Source organism: Ascaphus truei, chromosome 7, assembly GCF_040206685.1.
Source record: "Ascaphus truei isolate aAscTru1 chromosome 7, aAscTru1.hap1, whole genome shotgun sequence".
Lineage (NCBI taxonomy): Eukaryota > Metazoa > Chordata > Amphibia > Anura > Ascaphidae > Ascaphus > Ascaphus truei.
The window spans coordinates 52851903-52875067 of record NC_134489.1 but is presented as its reverse complement, the minus strand read 5'-3'; the positions used below and the strand labels follow the sequence as shown (position 1 = coordinate 52875067).

At 40.9% G+C, this 23165-nt stretch overlaps 1 protein-coding gene across 2 annotated transcripts in view; it reads left to right on the top strand.

The window, feature by feature from the left end:
* The window catches only part of TRPM2 (transient receptor potential cation channel subfamily M member 2), a 161786-nt gene that overhangs the window by 63701 nt on the left and 74920 nt on the right, over window positions 1-23165 (top strand). Inside the window, exons 11-17 of one of the 2 annotated variants that reach the window (XM_075608423.1) lie at window positions 938-1059; window positions 3888-4238; window positions 12062-12196; window positions 12544-12673; window positions 18734-18879; window positions 19358-19470; window positions 22474-22711. In XM_075608423.1, coding sequence (XP_075464538.1) covers window positions 938-1059; window positions 3888-4238; window positions 12062-12196; window positions 12544-12673; window positions 18734-18879; window positions 19358-19470; window positions 22474-22711 — 1235 coding nt within the window. Of the gene's footprint in view, window positions 1-937; window positions 1060-3887; window positions 4239-12061; window positions 12197-12543; window positions 12674-18733; window positions 18880-19357; window positions 19471-22473; window positions 22712-23165 lie in introns of those variants that run through there. The other variant, XM_075608421.1, reaches the window with a different exon arrangement.

Sequence of the window (23165 nt, the reverse complement as noted above, 5' to 3'; positions counted from 1 at the left end):
AGTTGGGGGTGCAAGAAGAGGATGGTAGTCAAGGATTTGCAAGCTGGAGGTGATGGAAGCTATTACAGTGTCCCAAGTATTCAGGAGGGCAGAGTACCTTTCCAGGATTTGGCCCAGGAGGGACAGCACCCTCCCTACCTCAGCAGGGTCCATATGTGGCTAAGCATTATATGACGATGCTCATCTCCAATCAGGAAAGGGACCCGCAGGGCAGAGGTAGGGATGCAAATAAACCGACCAGGGCCCTGGGACAGATTACTGTAAGGGTATCTGTAGTCTATATGGAAGCAGAGGTGAGGGCTGGCGGCAGTGTTGCAAAGTCCAGGAGACAGGCAGAGATCAGTGCAGGCGGAAGGCAGTGAGGTCGGGGTCATGGTCCGGGGTCAGCAACAGGGAAATCCAATAAACAGGGAAGCCACAGGGTTAGGCAGGCCATAGCAATAATCAAGCCACATGGAAGGCTCAGGAATGGGGAAGCCACAGGGAAACGGGAAGCCACAGCAACAGACAAGCCACACAGAAGACTCAGGAACGGGGAAGGCTCGGGAACTAGAAGGCTCAGGAACAAGAGCCCATGGTGACCAGGGACACAAGTAAATGTATACAATGCTCGGGCTGGGGCTGGGAGTCACTGGCTGCTATTTAAGCCCTGGAACAGGTGCATCCAATAACAGAGTTCACAGCAGCCAGGTAAGGGCAGGTTCCAGCCAAAGCCTGGACTGGAACCCTTAGAATCTCCTTTTGCCTCAGACACCAACAATGAGATTGTGAGATCTTTAGGACAGAAACACATGCCTAAAAGCAATAGCATAGTCCCTCATGCATTATCAATAGATTATGGTACATATTCTTGTAGTAAGAATAATATTAATAGTAATAATAAAAAAAACAAGACTAAAGTGATTCATACAGTATGTGCTTTTTGTGTTCACTGCAGCGTCTCTGAGCCACGATCACCAAGGGCATGAGAATTGGGGCCACCAACTGAAGTTGGCGGTGGCATGGAATAGGGTTGACATTGCTAGAAGTGAGATTTTTACAGATGACCAACAATGGAAGGTGTGTTTCTCAGAAAGACAGGTTTGATCAATTTATTGTAATATTAATTATTTACAACATATAGGCGAAATTACATTATATGCCATATTTACTTAGATGAGCTATATTATTGTAACAGTGTTTCCCATACCCTCTGGGTGATCTGGCCATTACTATGTATGTGGTGCATGATACTTGCTGCTAACAGGAGGGCTGAGCTGTCCGCCGATGGTAGTGGGGACACAGGATCAGGTTTCTGGGGTACATTACCCACATGGTTCTCTAGCAGTACAGCGCCTCCATTTGCTGTAGGCTCCAGATAGGTGATGATGATCTCCTACATTAAAACTATCACCTCTCCCCCTAGTAAGATAACACACTAGGCGGGAGTATAACAACAAGAACGATTTATTCTCTTGGTCTGTACAGTACAGGAACAAGGCAGGTCTCTGCCCACTGCAGGCTCTGGGATGGTCAACTTGAGGATGGTCCCTGGACTACCACTATAGGTCAGGGCCCCTGCAGAGGTCCTGTCTTTTCCCTGGCCTTCTAGCAGGACCAGAGGTATAGGGTATTCCCCCAAAGGAGAAGAGGAACAGGGTAGGCCAAGCTCCAGGCAATCCTGTGTGATCCCTGCCTCCCTCAAGAGGGGACAGGCACTACTAAATTTGGGGCGGCACTGCCCTTAAGTACAGCTAGGAGGAGGGCACCAGGTCCGTCCCATGATTGCACATACTCAGTCCTGATGTTTCCACCTCCCACTGTCACTCAAGTGTAGCACCAAGGAGGGGGAAACACCCATGTTGACTACTGGCAGCCTGATTCTAGTAGGGCTTACTGCCAGGAGTAGGGCAGGTTAGTAGCCAAAGGTGGCATGGCTACATCATAATACACCTTATTGCACAACTAAAGTGAACGGGCCTAAATGCTGCAGTTCAAGCAATATCCTACATGTGTATTTTTTTTTAAATAAATGAGTTCTATACTATAAAAAAATACTTTTAGCATTTAAAATAAAAAATTAAAAAAAACAATATTAAAGACATTTTTAATGTATTCTAATGTAACTAGCATTTTTGTTCCGATAGCAACCATATACAAAGTCACGTCCTCTTCTCCTTCTGAAATACTTAGCATCATCTTTTTGAGCACTGCCATCTCTAGCAGTGAACCAATTGAATCTAGTGCCTGCCTGGTAACATGATCTTCCTCACAGAACTTTGGCTGTCAGTGCAGCAGAAGATTACCCAAGATGCATTTAGTGAACCCCCAACCGAATTTCAGCGATCGATTACAAGAGAATGGATCGCTCAGCAACTTAGCTAATCACTTGTCAGTGTGTAGATTTTATTGATGCACATTTTGAATTTTTTATTTTAACAACAGCCTGAACTGCATCTTTAAAGGGCAATTGGTATAATATGAATAGTATAATACACGTGTTAATAGACCCTTTTTGCATACAGTAGTCTTAGGGAATGTAAAGTGTATAAGGACTTTAACCTACAAAGCTATCCAGTATATTTCTTGATTCTGTTTACGTTCATGAAAACTAGTATGTAAGTATCCCAGCTAAATCAGTGAACAATATGGGTTGCTCTGCTCTTGGATAATTCCTTGCTGTGCTAAGCTAAGCATGGCAGTTTGTATTGCCCAACAAGAAGCATATTATTGTTATATACAGCTCAACCCCGTTATAACCCAATCCGTTACAACGCGAATCCGCTTATAACGCAAGCCAAGCGTGGCTCCCAATTTTTGTATTTGTGAATACTTTACAACACAATTGTTGGTATCTTAAATACTTTATTGTACAATGCATGCAATTGTGCATTATTTCTAACGCGATCCGCTTATAACGTGATGTGATTCTTTGGACCCCAAGCACAGCGTTATAAGGGGGTTGAGCTGTATATATATATATATATATAATAATATATATATATATACAAATGACCAGGTGTCTACTAAATAAATGTAAGACTTTTCCATGCTCTATAGTTGGTTATGTCTCAGGTCTATGTATATACATATACATATACATATATATATATATATATATACTGTATATATATATATATATATATATATATATATATATATATATATATATATATATATATATATATATATATATATATACAGTATATATATATACTGTATATGTATATGTATATGTATATACATAGACCTGAGACATAACCAACTATAGAGCATGGAAGAGTCTTACATTTATTTAGTAGACACCTGGTCATTTGTTACCCATAATACATCGCTGTGTTTTCTGTTTTTTCCATGTCTGTATTATCACCTCAGTCTACGAGCCGGAAGACATGCTTTTTTTCTGCAACATACTGTATCTCGTCTTTGAGTACTTCAGTACAAAAGCTATTGAGTGTTTTTGCCATGTTTATAGAGATGGGTAAATTTGTCTGATTCTGGACATGCGTGGCTGACAAAAAAATTGGGGAGATACGAAACTTCGCCAAACATAACCTTATGTGAATATCGTAATTAGAGATCTTGTTGATACCCACTTTTGCAAATATTTAGTGTAAACAATTGGCAACGAAGCCCTTGGATTTTGTTATAATTTGCATAAATAAATTGAGATATGGTCATTTTTAAATAGGCAAATCAACAAATAACTTTCTCTGTAATATTTCGCACATTTGGGAATTTCTTTAATAGAATTCATGAACTTTTTTGCAGAAAATTGGGACTGATTCACGTCTGGTTGTGTGATAATGCATGAGACATCTATAAGTTGTTTTTATAGCAGCTACTGTAAAGAATCACATGCAGTTTTTGCTTATTAATGAAATAACTGTATTTGCATTGATACGTAGCCCTCAGATCTACATCCGGTTATGACAGCAGCACTGATTGGCAATAAACCTGACTTTGTAAAGCTCTTCCTGGAGCATGGTGTCCAACTTGAGGACTACGCTACTCAGGAAACCCTCATAAATCTCTACAACAACACAGACCCATCCTGCCTGTTCCACAGCAAGCTAGCAAAATGTATTGAGGAAGAAAAGTTACGATTTGAGTCTTCAAAAGCCTCCAAAATCCAACTACACCATGTGTCACAAGTCTTAAGAGAACTGTTGGGAGACTTCACAAAGAATCTTTATCCAAAGCCAAAGAATACAGAGAGACATCGGCTGTCTATTGCAGTACCACACATAAAAATACATGTAAGTGTAGAACTGTGACCCCCCAGTGGGAGATGCACAGCTTATGCTTGATGTGTGTGGTGTGGATACCTGTTAGGACCAGGAGAGCTGAGTTGGATCTGCGTTGGTATGGAGATCAGGATAAGCTTAGGTTCTTTCGGTAGTTCTCATGGTGTTAGCGCCTCCAGCCGTAGTGGGTTCCAGGGTGTTCCAGAAGTCAGCCAACACTATTGCATACGTCTCCCTCCAGCCCAAGGACTGATACTTCGACAGGAGTGTAATAACAAGGGTCTTTTTTTTTCAACAAAATATTTTTCTTGGGTGTATGGTACATGCTCAACACAGTCTTACAACACACTGTCGTACAGTTCTGCCCATACTATCCCTTCTTTTTCCGTGTGAACCGAGGTGACTTACAAGGGTGACAGACTGACTCACAAGACCTACAACAATGACACCTGGAGGGGGGGAGGGGAAGGAGGGGGGGGATCCGCACACAGAGCACAGGACTCATTATCTGTTTTGATCTCCGCTTCGTAACGGAAAGGGTATTCCCCACGGATTCCAGGCCCATGAGTAGCGAAGTGCAAATTCCTGTCAGCCCTACCTGTCATCTTCCACGTTATTGTCTGTATTGGCGCTTCCAAGGAGAATGCATCTCAGGCTATCAATGCAATATGGTGGCGGCATCTACCCCTGGGATATCAGATTGGGCCTGCCACAGAGCCCAGACTTTTAAAAATGTTGTGCCGGTGTCATTAACCAGGCTCGTCAATTGTTCCATCCGGCACACGTACCACATTCTATTCCTAATTTTCGTGATTGTGGGTAACTCTGGTTGCTTCCACAATGCTGCAATTTCGCACCTCGGGGCTGTTGCCAAATGTGCAACCAATTTATGCGCTGGTCTGCTTAGCCCCTGGGTGCGCCTGCCTAGCAAGAACAACCAGGGGTCCAAGGGGACCGCGATTCCGAGAATTCTCTGAAGCCAATTTCTAATATCCTCCCATATTGGGGCCACCTTGGTGCAATTCCACAGCATGTGCAGCAAGTCTGCTTGTTCCCCACATTGTTTCAGGCACAATGGGGGGTAATCCGTCACAAACTTAGCCAATCGCATTGGGGTGAGATACCACCGCATCAGGACTTTATATGCATTCTCCTTTAAAGTTGTGCATATAGAGCTTTTCGCCAGTACTATGGTGTCCCAATCTGCGTCTTCTAGTGTCTCCCCTAAGTCCAGTTCCCATTTAGTTCTATAGCTAAGTTTAACGTCGTCAGTTGTTCCAGGACAGACCATTTCCCTGTAAATCCTAGAAGTAAGTCCCGCTGTGTCCGTCCCTCTTGAACACAGCTGCTCAAAATTTGTGCGCCTGGGGCGTTTTGGGGTTTTAGGGTAAAATGCTCGAATTTGGAGGTATCTAAAGAATTCGGAGTTTGGCAATTCGTATTCTGATTTAATTTGTTCAAAGGTTTTTATCGAGTTTCTGCCCTCCAAATGTAAGAGCCTCGTGAGGCCCTTCCGTTTCCAGATTGCTAAGGTACTGCCCGACAGGCCCGGAGCGAAATCAGGGTTCCCTACAAACGGGGTCATTAAGGTATGTCTTGTTGTAAGGGCACACCTATGTCTTGTAGCCTCCCAAGTTGCCAACGAGCCACTCAGCGCGGCTAGTGGTACACCTACGGTCTTAATAACCCTTTTTGGCAGCCAAATTAGATCCTGTAGTGCTACAGGTGCACAGCAATCTTTTTCTAATTCCACCCACCTTCGCAGGCTTGGATGCAGATGCCATTGGATAATTTGGGCTAATTGGGCCGCTCTGAAATACGATATCAAGCAAGGTACCGGCAGTCCTCCTCTCATAGTTGGCCTGATTAGTGTACTAGTTTTGATACGTGGTTTCTTATTACCCCAGACAAATTTCACCATAGAGGACTGCAGGCGAAGGATGTCTTTTCTGATCACCTGTACTGGTAGGGTCTGAAAGAGGTACAGGATTCTGGGGAGGAGATTCATCTTAAGGCTCTGGATCCTACCGATCCAGGAAATTGCATATCCCGACCATTTTCGGAGATCCTCCTTCAGTGTCCTTATGAGTCTGGGTTAATTGGCATTATATAGGGGGTTATAGTTTTTGGTAATGTTAACCCCTAGGTATTTAATGAAGGAAGCTTGCCATTTGAAATTCAATTCGATTAATTTTTCAGTGACCTTTGGCAGGTTTATGTTTGTTTAGTGCTTCTGACTTGGCCTGATTGATTTTAAACCCAGAGATCTTATTAAAATCCCCCAACAAGCTAAGAGGTAAGGATAACATCGTCTGCATACAGGGCCACTTTATGTGACTGCTCTTGGATTTGTATTCCTGTTATGTCTGTACTGAGGCGTATATGCGCCGCCAAGGGTTCTATGCATAAGGCAAAAATAAGTGGGGACAGGGGGCATCCCTGTCTGTTGCCACTCTTTAACTGGAATTCTTCCGACGGGAAGCTCTGGTGCCTAACCTTCGCCGTCGGTTCCCGATACAGAGCTAGAATTGCGCCCAACATTCTCCTCCCTATACCAAACTCCACAAGCGTCTCTCTCAGGTAGGGCCAGTCAATCCGATCAAAGGCTTTTTCGGCGTCCAGACTTAGTGCCATAGACGGGATATTCTTCCTTTGAGCCAAATCAATTAGATCTATTATCCGTCTAGTGTTGTCTGCCGCCTGTCTACCAAATATGAACCCTACCTGATCCGGGTGGACCAGCTTTGGCATTACCTTGTTTAACCGGTTAGCCAACAATTTGGAAAATATTTTGGTGTCCGAATTTATCAACGATATTGGTCGATAGCTTTTACAATCTGCTGAGTCTTTCCCTTGTTTATGGATCACTGAGATTGACGCCTGTAGCATCTGGCTAGGTATTGGGGCACCCGCCAAGAAGGAATTGAATAACTTTAGTAGGTGGGGAGCTAGCAATTTCCGGAATTTTTTGTAATATAGATTAGAGAAGCCATCTGGGCCCGGTGCTTTGGCTGGCTTCAGTGACTTAATTACCTCTGTCAGCTCCTCACCTGTAAAATCTTCCTGTAGCGCATCCCTCTCCTCTCTGCCCAGTCTGGGTAACTTAGCCCCTTTCAGGAATGTCTTTAGTTGTGTATGAGTGGTTTCGTTATGGGAGACCTTTGCTCCATCATAGAGAGTCTCATAATAATTTTTAAATTCTTCTACAATTCGTTTGGGGTCAGAAGTATAGTCACCATTCTTTGTCCGGATTGCCTGAATGTGGAAATGATGGGACTTATCTCTAAGCTTATTGGCAAGCAGGGTATCTGGCTTGTTCGCTTTTTCATAAAATTTTCGTTTGGACCAAGTCAGCTCCTTCTCAGCTCGGGAGGACAACAGTAGGTTTAGCTTTGTTTTGGTATCAAGCCAGGCCTTCAGGGTCTGAGCCTGTTTATCTTTTTTATGTAGGGTGGATAGGACTGCCAATTCCGATTGCAGATTTTTAATCTTACTGTCCTTTTCTTTTTTCCGCCTACTTGCTATCCCTATGAGCTCTCCACGCATTGTTGCCTTATGGGCCCCCCATAGGGTGGATTGTGATGATACACTACCTGTGTTTTCCTGGAAGGTAGTCCCTGATTCTATCCCCTACTTTTAGTTCAATCTCGGGGATTTTGATCAATAACTCATTGAGTTTCCAAGTCGCTCCTGGTCTGTCTAGCCCAAAGTCGGTGCACCGCAGCTCTACTGGTGCATGATCTGACCATGAAATATCATGGATTCCCGTGTGGGAGATCTGCGAAACCATTCGATTGGACACAAAGAGGTAGTCTATCCTGCTGTAACGGTCATGTGGGTGCGAGTAGAATGTAAACTCCTTCTCCCCTGGGTGTTGTTCACGCCAAATGTCTACTAGCCTATTCGCCCGCAGGCCCCGGACCCAGGCTGCTCTAACCTTCGGACGTTTGTGGCCTCCTGGGGTGCATCTATCTGTGGTTAGATATAGGGTTTGATTAAAATCACTTCCAAGTACTATGCCACCTTGTGCCACTTTGCTCAGGGTTGTGAAGAATCTGTCCATGAAGGTGTTTGCCTGATCACTGGGCGCATAGACGCTCGCCAGTGTGATGGGCCTCCCATGGATTGCACCCACCACAATGACGAACCTCCCATTCTTATCTTTTTTGGTTAACTTAATATCTAGCGCTACTCGATTGTGTATGAGGAATGCTACGCCTTTTTTCTTTTTATTTGCTGCGGCTGAAACCCATTGCTGGTACCTTCTGTCTATATACTTTGGGGTGCTATCTTTAGAAAAGTGCGTCTCCTGTAGTAAAATAATATCGGAGTCCTGTTTTTTAGAATCATTCATGGCCATTTTTCGCTTTTGGGGGCTGTTAAACCCCTTGACATTATGGGAAATTATTGTAATATTCCTACCCATTTGTGGTGTCTGAGGTCTTTTCTTGTCTGTGGACCTTTATGGCGATCGACGAGTTCTCTGTTTCTCTCACTCTGTCCTGGGTCGTTTCTCATCCGGCTTGTTTCTTTCACTTGTGCGGGGGATAAACAAAGGGATACACATAGGGGGAACATAGAAAGGACAACATATATACAAATGAAACTGCTGGTGGGCAACTGGGGGTGAACCCCCGTTGCCTCCCTGCTTGCCCCTTCTGGGTATCCGGTCCGGTCTCTGGTTAGGATGGTCTTCAAACCTCTCACAGAGTCCAGCGCAACCGGTCCAATGGGGTCTTGCATGGGCCCCCATGGGGATTGGCCCCCCGGTACCCATATGGAGTCTCATGGCGATGGCGGGCGTGGAACCACCACTCCCTCTCCCCCGCCATGAGCAATACATATAAAATAACAACCAAAAACCAACTTCCACTTTATTGGGTTTCTAAAAACTCAGCGCTCCCTAATTGCGCCCTAGCACTGCACCTGGGATCCCTCCGTTGTTCGCCGTCGGCCCCTCTTTTCTGCTTGCGTTGACCTGCCTCCTCTTGCTTCTATCGTGTCTTTCTTTGCTTCCGGGGGCGATTACTTGTTCCTGCCCTCCTGTGCCCTCACCGGCCTCTGGGTCTGCTATCTTTATACTGTAGCTTAACTTAACTGGAGTGCCCTCCTCTGCCTCAGTCTTTCTCCCTCTTGTTTTACTGAGCCACTTGCTCACCTTCCGCCCACTGGGTTCTACATGGCGTTCTCTCTAGTGTCCCTCATCTATTTCATATCTCTGTTCCCTTCTCCACTTCCCCTCTGCCTAGCGCCTGCTCCATTCTTTACCTCTACGCGGAGGGCCCCCCTATCCCTAGATCTCTCTCTCTGGCCACTTTAACCCCGTGCCGCGGCCGCCTTGCCCTTCTATCGCGTGGGTGCGCTAGCTTTACTATAATTTGTGAGCGCTATTGAGCCCCCGGGTCTCTGGCATTGTGTATGTGTCCACGCTGCTGGTTCCTTCTGGGTCGCGCCTCCATGACGCGGACCTTCCTGCTGCAGTCAGCTTCTGGTGCGGGTCCCGGCATGCCTCTACCAAGATGGCCGCCTGGCCATATCCGGTGACGTCCTTCCGGTTTCCGCCATTTTCGCGCCGGACGTCAACGGGGGTGGATGTCTTCCCTCGCTGTCTTCCCGCCACAGGTGCTTCTTCTTCCGCTGCAGCCCTCATGATTCTCCATGGCCAGACGCACCTCCATCTTGTCTCTCCTGCGTTCCACGGCCATCTTGTCTCGTTAGTTTCCCATCTCGACCGATCAGGTAAGAGGGATAGACAGTTGCTTTTTTTTTTTTTTTCCCTTTCAGAGGTTCGCCGACAACCTGCCATCCCGGATGTCCTTATAGGGCTTTTTATGAGCCGCAGGGGGGACACTGTTTTCGTCGCAAACGGGGGCGGCCCATTGCTGAGCAGGTTATGCGATGAGGGAGATTGCGCCATTTTAACTTTTCCACAACTGCGGCAACTTAACAGCTCTAAACCTTTTGGGACAGCGCCCTTATGCGGGTCATTCTTTCTCCTTCGACGACTTGTCGCGGTCTCTATTAGAGGTACCAGCCCTCTGCCACTCCGCTTCTGGCGCTGGATCTTCTTGCGGCTTCCTGGCCTGGCCCTCCTTTACTCCTAGTTTCTGGAGGAAGTCGTCTCCTTCTTTGGGCTCCTTCATGGAGACGGCCCTCCCGTTCTTAATGACCAGCAGGCCGAACGGGAAGGTCCATCTGTATCTGATGGCCATCTCTCTTAGTATCTTGGTGATTGGCTGCAACTTCCTCCTTCTGGCCAGCGTTAGGGGAGAGAGGTCCTGGAATAGTTGGAGGGTGGCCTCCTTAAACTTGCACGCGCCCTCACTTCGTGTTTTACAGAAGATTGCCTCTCTGGTGCGAAAATAGTGCAATCTGGCGATGACGTCCCTTGGTTGTTCATTTGCCATGGGTCTGCTCCTGAGCGCGCGATGGCAGCGGTCCATCAGGAGCTCCGCCACTGGGGTATCGGGGAGCAGGGTCGCCATCCACCGGGAGACAAATCCCTCCACATCAGTAATCTCCTCAGGGATGCCGCGGATCCTTATATTATTGCGGCGATCCCTATTTTCTGCGTCCTCCTGCTGCTCGGCTAGCTCCGTGATTTGAGTTTGCAGGTGTGTGGATCTCTTCTCTGTTTTCTTTATTACTTTTGAGGAAGCCGCCATTTTTTCCTCGAGGGCTCCTGTGTGCTCCCCCAGTCCCTGGACTTCCTTGCGGAGCTCCTGTATCTCCGCGCGGAAGAGCGAATTCATTTAGTTGTATAGTCTATCAAAATCGCAGCGTCTTACTGGTAGTTGCTCAGGCTCCTCTATCCCCTCCTCGTCCCGGTCGGAGTCCGAGCCCGCGGTGGAGCTCGCCGCCATTTCTGCACTGGTGCCCTTTGCTGTGGATCTGCTGAGGTATTTGCGCAGGTCCCCGGTATTTTTTTTCCCTTTGCTGGGTTGTGGCGCCATCTCTATCGGTTCCCCGAGCTATTTAAAGTATTTTGGGGTTTGATCTTGTGCTAGAAAGTGGTTATTTTTGCTTTAATAACGTGGAGGTGGAAGGAGCTCAAGGCTTAAGCAGCCGTCCACTTCACCATCGCGCATGCGCCTCCCGCATCTGTCATAACAAGGGTCTTTATTGCAAGCCAGGCATCCATTGCAGATCTTTCATACAGCGATGCAGAGTCTCAGAAGTTCCAGACCTCTGGATGGTGGTGGCCCCTGATCTGTCAGGGCCTATGGCGGAATCAGATGTTCCCCCAGTCCAAAGACTGGGGGTGAGCAAGCTCATCCCGCCATGGTAGAGACTCAGCTCTCTGCTCTCTCTTCCATCTCCAGAGAAGGACTAAACTAAATTTGCCACTCCCTCCTAGGAGGAACAAGAAGGGACGGGCTCTTGGTCTATACCTATACCAGATAGGCTTACACAGGCCATGAGTCACCACCTTACTTCTGTTACTCATAAGAGAGGTATTAGGGGGGTCAACAAGCCCACAGATTAACCCCTTACAGCCTGCAGCTAGCAGGGTGGGGAAAGATAGGCAGAAAAGACATACCCTGTTACATAAGTATTCAATTGGATGGAGCATTTTCAAGAAGGTTTAAGTGATTATGTGCGTAGGAATTCTAAAGACTAATATTCCACAGCACAATTTAATGCGGTGTGAATACAATAAAATGGCAACATTAATATACACTAGTACAATTGGAATTGGTAAGGAGGGCCTTACAGGGGATTACAATCTAAAAAGAAGGGGAGAGTTGTTAGCTAAAGTATAATGTATGAGTATTTAGCTACATGATGGCATTTATTATTGTCTAAGTATAATTGTGGTTACATTGTTCTTACAGATGCAAGGAGTTACACTTCGATCTTTCCAGAGTCGCTCCCAAGGACGAGCTTGTACTATGGATCCAGTCAGAGATCTTCTTATTTGGGCTATTGTCCAGAACCGCAAGGAACTAGCAGAAATCATTTGGGCCCAGGTGACATTGGATACATCAGTGTACAATATATTCACGTAATCTTACGGTTCTGTTGATGTAAAAACACTTGAATTTTGTTCTTGTAGACAATGACATCACTTAAGTCACTAAAAGTGGTTAATAACAGAAGCCCTAAAAAAGTGCTCAAATACAAATGATTTTGTCTTTTTAAATATTGACACATTTTAAATAAATTAGTTTTCCAGTGCTTTACTCCACAATTAAGATTAAAAGCACAAAGCAGTAATACAGTTTTGTTTCTTGATAAATAGTTTCTTTATTTTTACATCATTTATCACAAGCATTTTTGTATCCCAATCTGAACTTTATCGTTTCTATTTTTCCAGTGTCATGACTGCATGGCATCTGCTTTGGGGTGCAGTAAGATTCTAAAAGAGCTTTCGAAAGAGGAAGAGGACACTGACAGTTCTGAAGAGATGTTTTCCCTGGCTGAAGAATATGAGCAACGAGCAATAGGTTTTAAATATGATGGCCATTTAAGTAGTAGAACAGACCCCAGGGTCTATTTAATATGCTATGAAGCAGTCTTTTCTGTATTAGAGAAGATTTTAGTCCCATTTGAATTTCTTCACAGGCACCTCCACAGTATATTAATTAGGGATAAATTCTAAGGCCCGGATACATCAAGCTGCGGTAACCTAAAAATGCAGTATTATTGCCAAAAAAGTGTGTTATTTTTATCGTGCAATGCATTAATATTTCACCACCAAAAATAATACACTTGTTATCGAATCCTTACAAAAATATAAGATCCGGGGGGAAAAAAATGAACAAATACCAATCTTTTTTTTTCTATTAATGGATATTTATCATGTTCTGATATTTATCGGAACGATATGAATGCCAGAAATATCTGTAATATTTAATCACCTACTCCAGGCTGGCATTAGCCCTGTCTTTTCTACAGTATGTATATAATGGTGAATATACTGCCCATTTTATACATATAGCAGGCAAGATAAGCTAAACAACCTGAGATAGATGATAAAATAGTAATTAAAATACCGTACATTACAGTACATATAACCCCCTTAATAGCACACTAGTCAACTAGTCATATGTTTCCATGACTAGCTGACAAGAAAGGGCTACAAAGGGGTTAATATATTAATAAAACTACACTAGCTACCCCCCTTGGCTAGCTTAGTGACTAGTAAAGCATTGCCATACACTGCTTTACTAAATGCTAAAATTACCAAGGGGTTAACCCTCCTGCCACCCCCCAGGAGGCCAAACCACCTTCCCTGGGGATACTACCTCCTACCCCTCCCCAAACAAACCTATCCCTCCTCTAGATTAATGCCAAATTTCTCTTTTAGCCAAATGTGGCTAATAGTGCTTTTGGGCATTAGACATAAAACAATTAAACATGTATATAAACAAAAAGCAGCATAATATTAAAAATACATTTAAAATGTTATCAACATTGGCAATCAATGAAATGCTATACCGTAATGAAAAAAAACTATCAATTTTCAAAATGAAAAGTTATTACTTACCCCCTTCATTACTTTAGTGGATAACCGCTAAGGTAATGAAGGGTTTAACCCCTTCCGCCACCCACCAGGAGGCCTAATCACCTACTTTGGGGTAACTACCCCCATTACCCACCCTCCCTACTCCTACAAGACTACCCCCCCCCCACACACACACACACAGAGTAATGGGCAAAGGTCCTATTAGCCAAATGTGGCTAATAATACTTATGCCCATTGGAAAGGATAACAAAATACATTAAATAAAATATACTGTACATTACAATAAATAGTAAAATACTAAAAACTAAACCATTTAATCCATTTGTTGTCAATGTGGCTACAATTGGCAATCAATGTACAACCTAAATAAATAAAAGTATTACTTTCCCCTGCCAGGATGAAGACCATCCACTTCATCCTCCGTTGTATCCACAGATTCATCCAATAAAGGGTCGATTCCCAACCATAAAAATAATATAAAAAAACAATTCCTGCCTGATGTGATCCGTTCCCTTTTAAGGTGACCTCGTATCACCAAAAAAGGGAACGATGCTTGAAGTACCATGTGATTTCCTCACTTTTGGTTCAGGGGTCATTCTTAAACAAATTTAATGGATGATCACATCATGGTACATCAACCAATAGGATGGTGCATATACCATGTGACTGGTCTAATGTGACATCACAGGCCTTGACCACAAGAAGATGACAAGTCAACATCCTAGAAGAAAAGAAAGAAAGACCACCTCTATAAAGAAAACAAAAACAAAAGAAGTACTACTCACCAGAGACTGCGCTTCAATCAGTGGAGGACACATTGCATTGTTTCAGGTTGAAGATAAATCAACCTTCACCCAGGATAGATTTGGATTGGAAAAAGGCCAATGGGCACGGATCTGTTTGATTTGTTTGTCACTTTTTGTGTATTTTTGTACCATTAGGCATGGGATTATTTTGCATGTTTTTTTTTGTGATTTTTATTGGCCATCGGCAGAAATTTTTGCTTGGTTCTATTTTTATGATTGGGCAATCGGCACTTTATTGGATTAAGCTGCAGGTGCCAATGAGAATGAGGAGGACAGCCTTCATCCTGGCAGGGGTATGTAATACTTCTATTTATTTAGGGTGTATATAGTACACCCTATATAGGACATAAGTCATATTAACCATATTTGGCTCATCACTGTCGGAGGGGGGGGTACTCATGTTGGAGTAAGGGGGGGGGGGGTAATGACCCTGGGGTGGGTGGTTAGTGGCTAGGCTTCTCATGGGTGGTGGGGGTTGGGGGGTTAACCCCTTCATTACCTTAGTGGTTCACCACTGTGGCAATGAAAGGAGGTAAGTAATTATTTGTATATTGCAAATGTATAATTTTCTTCATTCTAGCTTACCATTGATTGCTATTGTTGCTTTCTAGGCCAGTGAGAGGGCCTAGGTAGCCACAGTGACAATCAATATTTTTATGGTTAAAATGGTTTTGAAATTGATTTGTAATGCTATTTTTTATATATACACGTTTCATTTTTTGGGGGCTAATGCTCAAACGTACTATTAGCTACATTAGGCTAATAGGAATATTGGGCATTAGTCTTGAGGGGGGTTAGGTTTGTTTAAGGGGGTGGGTAAAGTAGGTTGTTGCCCTGGGGAGAGTGGTTAGGGCTCACATGATGTGGTGGGAAGGGTTAAACCCATGGTTACCTTAACGGTTAGTAAAGAATTGCATTGCAATGCTTTATAAGCCACTAAGGTAGCTAATGGGGTTAGGTAGTATATTTAAATATATATATATTTATATATATTATTAACCCCTTTGGTGCCTGTGGTATTCCCTGGAATCCACAGGCATCAAACAGGTGAATTTTAATTTGATCCGTGGCATCTGTAACAATAATAATTTCAGAAGCCTATGATAAAAATATTTTCTTGTTAACGCATTATTAACTGTCATGTTAATTCCCGCAATGCGATTTTGACCCAAATTTCGCACCTGGTAAATTATTACCATAATGTTGATGAATACCAACTTAAAATTGCGGTAATAGCGCACGTATTTTTTTTGACTGGATTCATTATTAACTGAGTCATTATTAACTTTAACAGAGTTTCATGTATCCCAGTTTATATACTGTACTCCGAAAACAGCCAAAGCTCCCAATAGATTCCAGAAAACCGAAAAAACCCTGAAAGGCAGCTTTGAAATACAGCTAAACCCCGTTATAACGCGCCTTGCTATACCGCGAATCGGTTATAACGCGGTCTGAGCATGGCTCCCGAATTGAAAGCCTCCATTTTGCCGGCTTACCTGCATCTCAAATTTTCCATTTTGCCGCCTTACACTCTCCTCTTACAGCTCATCTCTCTCCTCTTCCTGCTGTCCACGTGCTCATCTCTCTGCCCGTCGTGTGCCATCGGGGTTTTTTTTTTTTCAAACATTCAATTCAATGCTTTATTGACTACCAGACACAGACACAAATAAACATTAATACATTTTGTACAAAACACATGCAGGGATTGAACTCGGGACCTTCTGATACCAATGCCTTGCCTCTTAACTCTACACCATGGGCTTGGTGTGACAAGACAGAACCTATAAATATATTTATCCTCTACAACACAAGGTACATGTCAATGTGAAATCTTAAGTCTATTTCTAGCTGTCTATGACATCACACAGTTCTTGTGGTCTAGTGGAAGAACTTCTTACCAACATATGCAAGGGTCCTGGGTTCAATTCCTGTATGAAATGGTATAATTAACTTTTTTAATAAATTATTATTTTAATTATGTTGTATAATTTATAAATATATAATTCTTTATTATTCTTTATTAAATAATAATTATTCATTAATCAATAATGATGTATTAATAATAATTCATTAATCATTCTTTATGATTAATTATGTATTATTAATAAGTATGATTATTAATTATTATTAACAGTTAATTAACTAATTAATAATTATTACTAAATACTTAATAATAATTATTAATACTTACTTATTAATGAAACGTATTAATACTTACTAATTACTAATAATTAGTAAGTATTAATAATTGTTATTAATAATTAAGTATTAATAATTACTTAATAATTATTAGCACCCAATTAGTAATAATAATTATTAATACTTAATTATTAACAACAATTATTAATACTTACTAATTATTAATAGTTATTAAGTATTAATAAGTTTTATTAATAATTAAGTATTAATAATTATTATTACTAATTGGGTATTAATAATTATTAGGTATTAGTAATACTTATTAATTAGTCAAAATTATTAATTGTTAATGATAATTAATAATCATACTTATTAATCATAATATAATTAATAATAATAGTATTATTAATTAATAATTATTACAAAATAATTATTAATAATACTTAATACATAATTATTAATTAATTATTAATTAGTTAATTAACTGCTAATAATAATTAATCATCATACTTATTAATAATACATAATTAATCATAAAGAATGATTAATAATGAATTATTATTAATACATCATTATTGATTAATGAATAATTATTACTTAATAAAGAATAATAAAGAATTATATATTTATAAATTATACAACATAATTAAAATAATAATTTATTAAAAAAGTTAATTATACCATTTCATACAGGAATTGAACCCAGGACCCTTGCATATGTTGGTAAGAAGTTCTTCCACTAGACCACAAGAACTGTGTGATGTCATAGACAGCTAGAAATAGACTTAAGATTTCACATTGACATGTACCTTGTGTTGTAGAGGATAAATATATTTATAGGTTCTGTCTTGTCACACCAAACCTATGGTGTAGAGGTAAGACGCAAGGCATTGGTATCAGAAGGTCCCGAGTTCAATCCCTGCATGTGTTTTGTACAAAATGTATTAATGTTTAATTGTGTTTGTGTCTGTGTCTGGTAGTCAATAAAGCATTGAATTGAATGTTTGAAAAAAACAATGGCATACGACGGCAAGAGAGATATGAGCACGTGGACAGCAGGAAGAGGAGAGCACTGGTAAGGCGGCAAAATGGAGGAGATTTAAATCTGTAATGAGGAAGCTCCAGAGCTGATGCCGGTGAAATTTTAACGCGACCCCGGTTGTAACGCGGTCTTTGGGTTGTGGACCCCAAGGACCGCGTTATAACGGGGTTTAGCTGTATATAGAATGTATCATTGCTAATGAATGAACAAACTTTATGTATTGTATTGAATGTTTTTTTATATAAAGCGCCACCCATGTACTGTATGCAGAACTTTACAGAGATAATATATAATACATAATGCAGGGAAGATCTTACAATCTAACGGTGTATTGAGAGATATAGAGAGATAGAAGTAGTACATGGCACAGTTTTATAGTGCATGGTATAGTGGGTAAGAATGTTGGAAGTGAGTTTTCATCAGGTTACATTACAATGTATTGACAATGCTTAATTGTAATGGTGACTTTTCAGGTAGGTTTTGAAGATGTGGAGAGTCAAAGCTTGTTGGATAGTGAGGGAAAGACCATTGCAAAGATAGGGAATGGCATGAGAAAAAGATTTCATGCAGTAAACTGCAGAAGATACTTGAGGGAAAATATCTTTGAGAAGAGCACAGGAGAGCAAGTACAGTACATGAGAATAGAGCTATGAAGAGGAGCAGAGAGGAGCCAGGAAGAAGAGAGGGGACATTTGTAGCTACTGTAGGAATTTAATGGAAAACGAGCAAAGGGATTTGAGGAGGAGAGAGACAGATACAGATATCTAAGAGAGATGTATAATTCTAACTGCAGAGTTTTGGATAGACTATAAAATGTGTCTTGTGTAACATATTTATTAGTTTTGCTTGAAGACACAAGTCATAAATGTGTTCTGCCACCACGTATAATAGATCAGATACTATATAACGGTAAGAAATGTATACAGTATGATCATTTTACTTTTGGTGTTTCATTTTATAAAAAAATATTCAACATACAAGTACATAGGTTTCCCTATGATAATATTGTATTTAATGATCATTGTATTTTATCTGATCTCCACTGATTCAGGCATCTTTACAGAGTGTTACCGAAAGGATGAAGGACGAGCTCAGAAACTTCTCATTCGTGTTTCTGAAGCCTGGGGAAAAACCACTTGTTTAAAACTAGCTCTGGAGGCCAAAGATATGAAATTTGTGTCCCATGGAGGTGTCCAGGTCTATTCAGAATTACTTCTCTTTCAGTTGCTCGCATCTTCTTACAAATACAATGCTTAATACTTTTTTGTCTGTCATTTTCTTAATTACTTTTTTTTCATGAGTGGCAATATACTATGGCAAACTTGGAATAGAAAAAGTGTGTTTTGACACATTTCTAAATTGTTCAGTGTATAGTACAGTTCTGTCAAATCTAAGAAACACTTAGGTATTACACGCTATAATAAAATTACATGTCGTGCAGACTTTTACAAGCCAGAAAATTACTCCACCTTAAACTTTAAAGATTTTTTAATGCAGATTGAAGAGGAAAAAATGATGCACAGAGATACAGAATTTGATAAATATATAATCTGTCAGGTAAATTTTTCTAGCCCTTCCTTTTCAAACACCCCACATCGTAAACTGACGCAATGTATGTGCAATATTTTTGGCAGTTTGTTAAAAATCAGCATATTTTGTTTATCTCCATTCACAGGCATTTCTCACCAGAGTCTGGTGGGGAGAGTTATGTGTTGACAATGGGCTATGGAGGGTGATCATTTGTATGCTATTCTTCCCTCTTCTCTATACTCGTCTGATTACTTTCAGGTACAGTAGTTTTTTAAACTTGCTTCATGAATCATTCACAAAAGCTCTATGTAGCTATTTCCATCATCGGGCTGGGGATCAGGGGCTCACTGGTGGAAACAGATTATGGCTACCTAGGACCACATATGAAAGATATAATAGGGTTTGCACTCATGCATACATACTGACTTATTCTGTACTGACACAGACAAACCGCTATAGCAGAATGAGTCAATTTTCTAAGTCTAATTAAGATTTCAGTAGTCTCCCTCATTCCAGGGCAAATGACTAGTCGGGACCTTAAAAAAAATCCTGATGCAGGTTCTCATCAAGGATTTCCTTGGGTACCCAATGGTGGCCAGTTAAATCCTGAATGTTACTATATAATAGGAATATTCAGTTAAATGTGAAATATTTCATGAAAGCAATTATGAAGTATTAGTGAATACTGTAGTTTGCTCTTGCATATTTAGTGGAAGTGGTATTTTACACATTAAGTAAAAAATGTAGTAAGTGATGATCCATTCACGTGAATGGTGTTTTATGGCTTAACACTGCTCAGTAAATAAATATTGCATATAATTTGGGTTTCTTTCTCCTCTCAAGGGAAATGAACTTGCTTGGTCCAATTCCATATTTGTTTAACTTCTTTAATTATTTTTTACTTAGAACTAAAATCCATCCAAGACTTTTTCAATTGCATAGAGATTTACTGTAGCACAGATTCACATTTCTCTAATCCTATGCTTGTGCTCTAAATCTAAGGTGGGGGTAATTTTAGAATGTTTATTCACAGGATGGAAGAGGAGGTAGTTCACAAACTAGAACTGAAGAACGGAGGTTTCACAGAGGTGGTTGAAATGGAACCTGTATCAAATGAATGTCACCCATCAGGGAAAATAAAATCTGCTCAAAATTAAGTACCTTTTGATGAATGTATAAGTAATAATTTGCTTAATTGTTACAATTATTAATTATCATACTTGCACTTTTGAGTGTTCCTTTGAGTATATTTGGTACAGTATTGGCACCTTAAATGCATGTATTGTATTGTATTGTACGTCTTTATTTATATAGCGCCATTAATGTACATAGCGCTTCACAGTAGTAATACATGTTGTAATCAAATAAATAACAGATAATATAAATAACAGATCATGGGAATAAGTGCTTTAGACATAAAAGTAACATTAAGGAAGAGGAGTCCCTGCCCCGAGGAGCTTACAGGTTAATTGGTAGGTAGGTAGAACGTACAGAGACAGTAGGAGGGAGTTCTGGTAAGTGTGTCTGCAGGGGGCCAAGCTTTATGTATCATGTGTTCAGAATATCCACAGTGCTATTCATATGCTTCTTTAAGCAAGTGTGTCTTAAGGTGGGTCTTAAAGGTGGATAGAGAGGGTGCTAGTCGGGTACTGAGGGGAAGGGCATTCCAGAGGTGTGGGGCAGTCAGTGAAAAAGGTTTAAGGCGGGAGAGGGCTTTAGATACAAAGGGGGTAGAAAGAAGACATCCTTGAGAAGAACGCAAGAGTCTGGATGGTGCATAACGAGAAGTTAGGGCTGAGATGTAAGGAGGGGTAGAAGAGTGTAAAGCTTTAAAAGTGAGGAGAAGAATGGAGTGTGAGATGCGGGATTTGATCGGAAGCCAGGAGAGGGATTTCATGAGGTGAGATGCTGAGACAGATCTAGGAAAGATTAGAGTGATTCTGGCAGCAGCATTTAGGATAGATTGTAGGGGAGACAGGTGAGAGGCAGGAAGGCCGGACAGCAGGAGGTTACAGTAATCAAGACGGCAGAGAATGAGGGCCTGAGTCAGAGTTTTAGCAGTCGAGCAACAGAGGAAAGGGCGTATCTTTGTTATATTGCGGAGGAAAAAGCGACAAGTTTTAGAAATGTTTTGAATGTGAGGGGCAAATGTGAGAGAGGAGTCGAGTGTGACCCCTTGGCAGCGTGCTTGGGCTACTGGGTGAATGATTGTAGTTCCAACAGTAATGTGGAAGGAGGTAGTAGGGCCAGGTTTGGGAGGAAGTATGAGGAGCTCTGTTTTAGCCATGTTGAGTTTAAGGCGTCGGAGGGCCATCCAGGATGATATAGCAGAGAGACATTCAGAAACTTTGGTTTGTACAGCAGGTGTAAGGTCGGGTGTTGAAAAGTATATTTGTGTGTCGTCGGCATAGAGGTGATAATTAAACCCAAAACATGTTATTAGGTCACCTAGAGAGAGTGTGTACAGAGAAAAGAGAAGAGGTCCCAGGACAGAGCCCATTTCCTTGTGATCTAAATCTAATCCCTGTGCATTCAGGGTAGCAATATACTTTTTTTCCCCATGGCTAGTGGAGACTAGAATGACATTCTAGTCTCATGGTGAGACAGAGCAAGATTGGCAATGCTGTAGTTATTTCTTCATTAAATCTCTCATCAGCATGCATGAACATAAACATTAAACCTCCATTTATTCTTAAAACCATATAGTGATTGATAGTAATTGCACTATCTAAAATATTTTGTTGTAGTAACCCATATGCAAGCAATTGATATGGCTCAGTGAATGAAAAACTGTTTGTTTATCACACACAAACTAACAAGTTGACTGAAAATCAAGGTTGTATATTAATACATTACAAGTTATTATTATTAATAAACATATGTTGCAGAAATTATTTCAATGCCCTTTGCTGTATATACAAGTCTTTGACAGATACATTAGCAAATTATTTTTATATAATGTGTAAAATATATTTTGAGAGTCATTATCATGCATAAAGTGACAGGCTGTTTTTATTCTTCATTGTTAATAAAGAAACAGACATATAAAAAATATTGGATCTGTTTTTATAAGTTATTAACAACTGTAACAAAAGTAGTTCCATAATCCTACTATACAAACCTTGGTAAGATATACACTGTACATTCTGTCAAACATATTTTTTTATTAATACTTGTATACAGTATTTTAAACATATTACATCCGTCCTTTATTACATACATAAAGCACAAGGATTGTTACACTTTTTCTTTTATTTACAGGACTCAGATAACTTCTTCTTCTGTATATAAGAAGTCAAAATCCATGACCTTCACCCAGCGTCTTCAGGTTTTCTTCATGGCCCCAATCGTTATTTTCCACCTGAACATCCTGTCATACTTTTGCTTCCTCTTGCTTTTTGCATATGTGCTAATGATTGATTTCCAACCTGTTCCTTCATGGAGGGAGCATGTCATCTATTTATGGCTCTTTTCCCTGGTTTGTGAGGAAATAAGACAGGTAAGATTCCAGAATGTCAAAAACACACAATAGCGTATTGAAATGATTGATGTAAAATTAGCCGAATGAAAGGTCAATGAAAATACTTGCTTTGTTACCAGTATCTGTCTTTACTATATGCATTTGCTAATGCTAATTCTGCCAATCCTTTTTAATAAAAAATTTCTGTAGCTTAAGACTTTACAGTCACAGTAACACTAGTTATTATTTTAAATAAAACTGTTATCGTTTAATCAATCCACAAAATTCCTTTTCTTTTGAATCTTATACCAATGTCACTTGGAATGATATCATATGATACCACATAGTTGCTTTATCTTCTTTCTGTTAAAGTAGAACTTACAATATTGTTCTGCACCTGGCAATAGATGAATACAGTATTTCAAATATAAATGTACAGATGTAGCAGACATTATTACGTTTGTTAGCACAAGTTGACACACAAAACATTGCT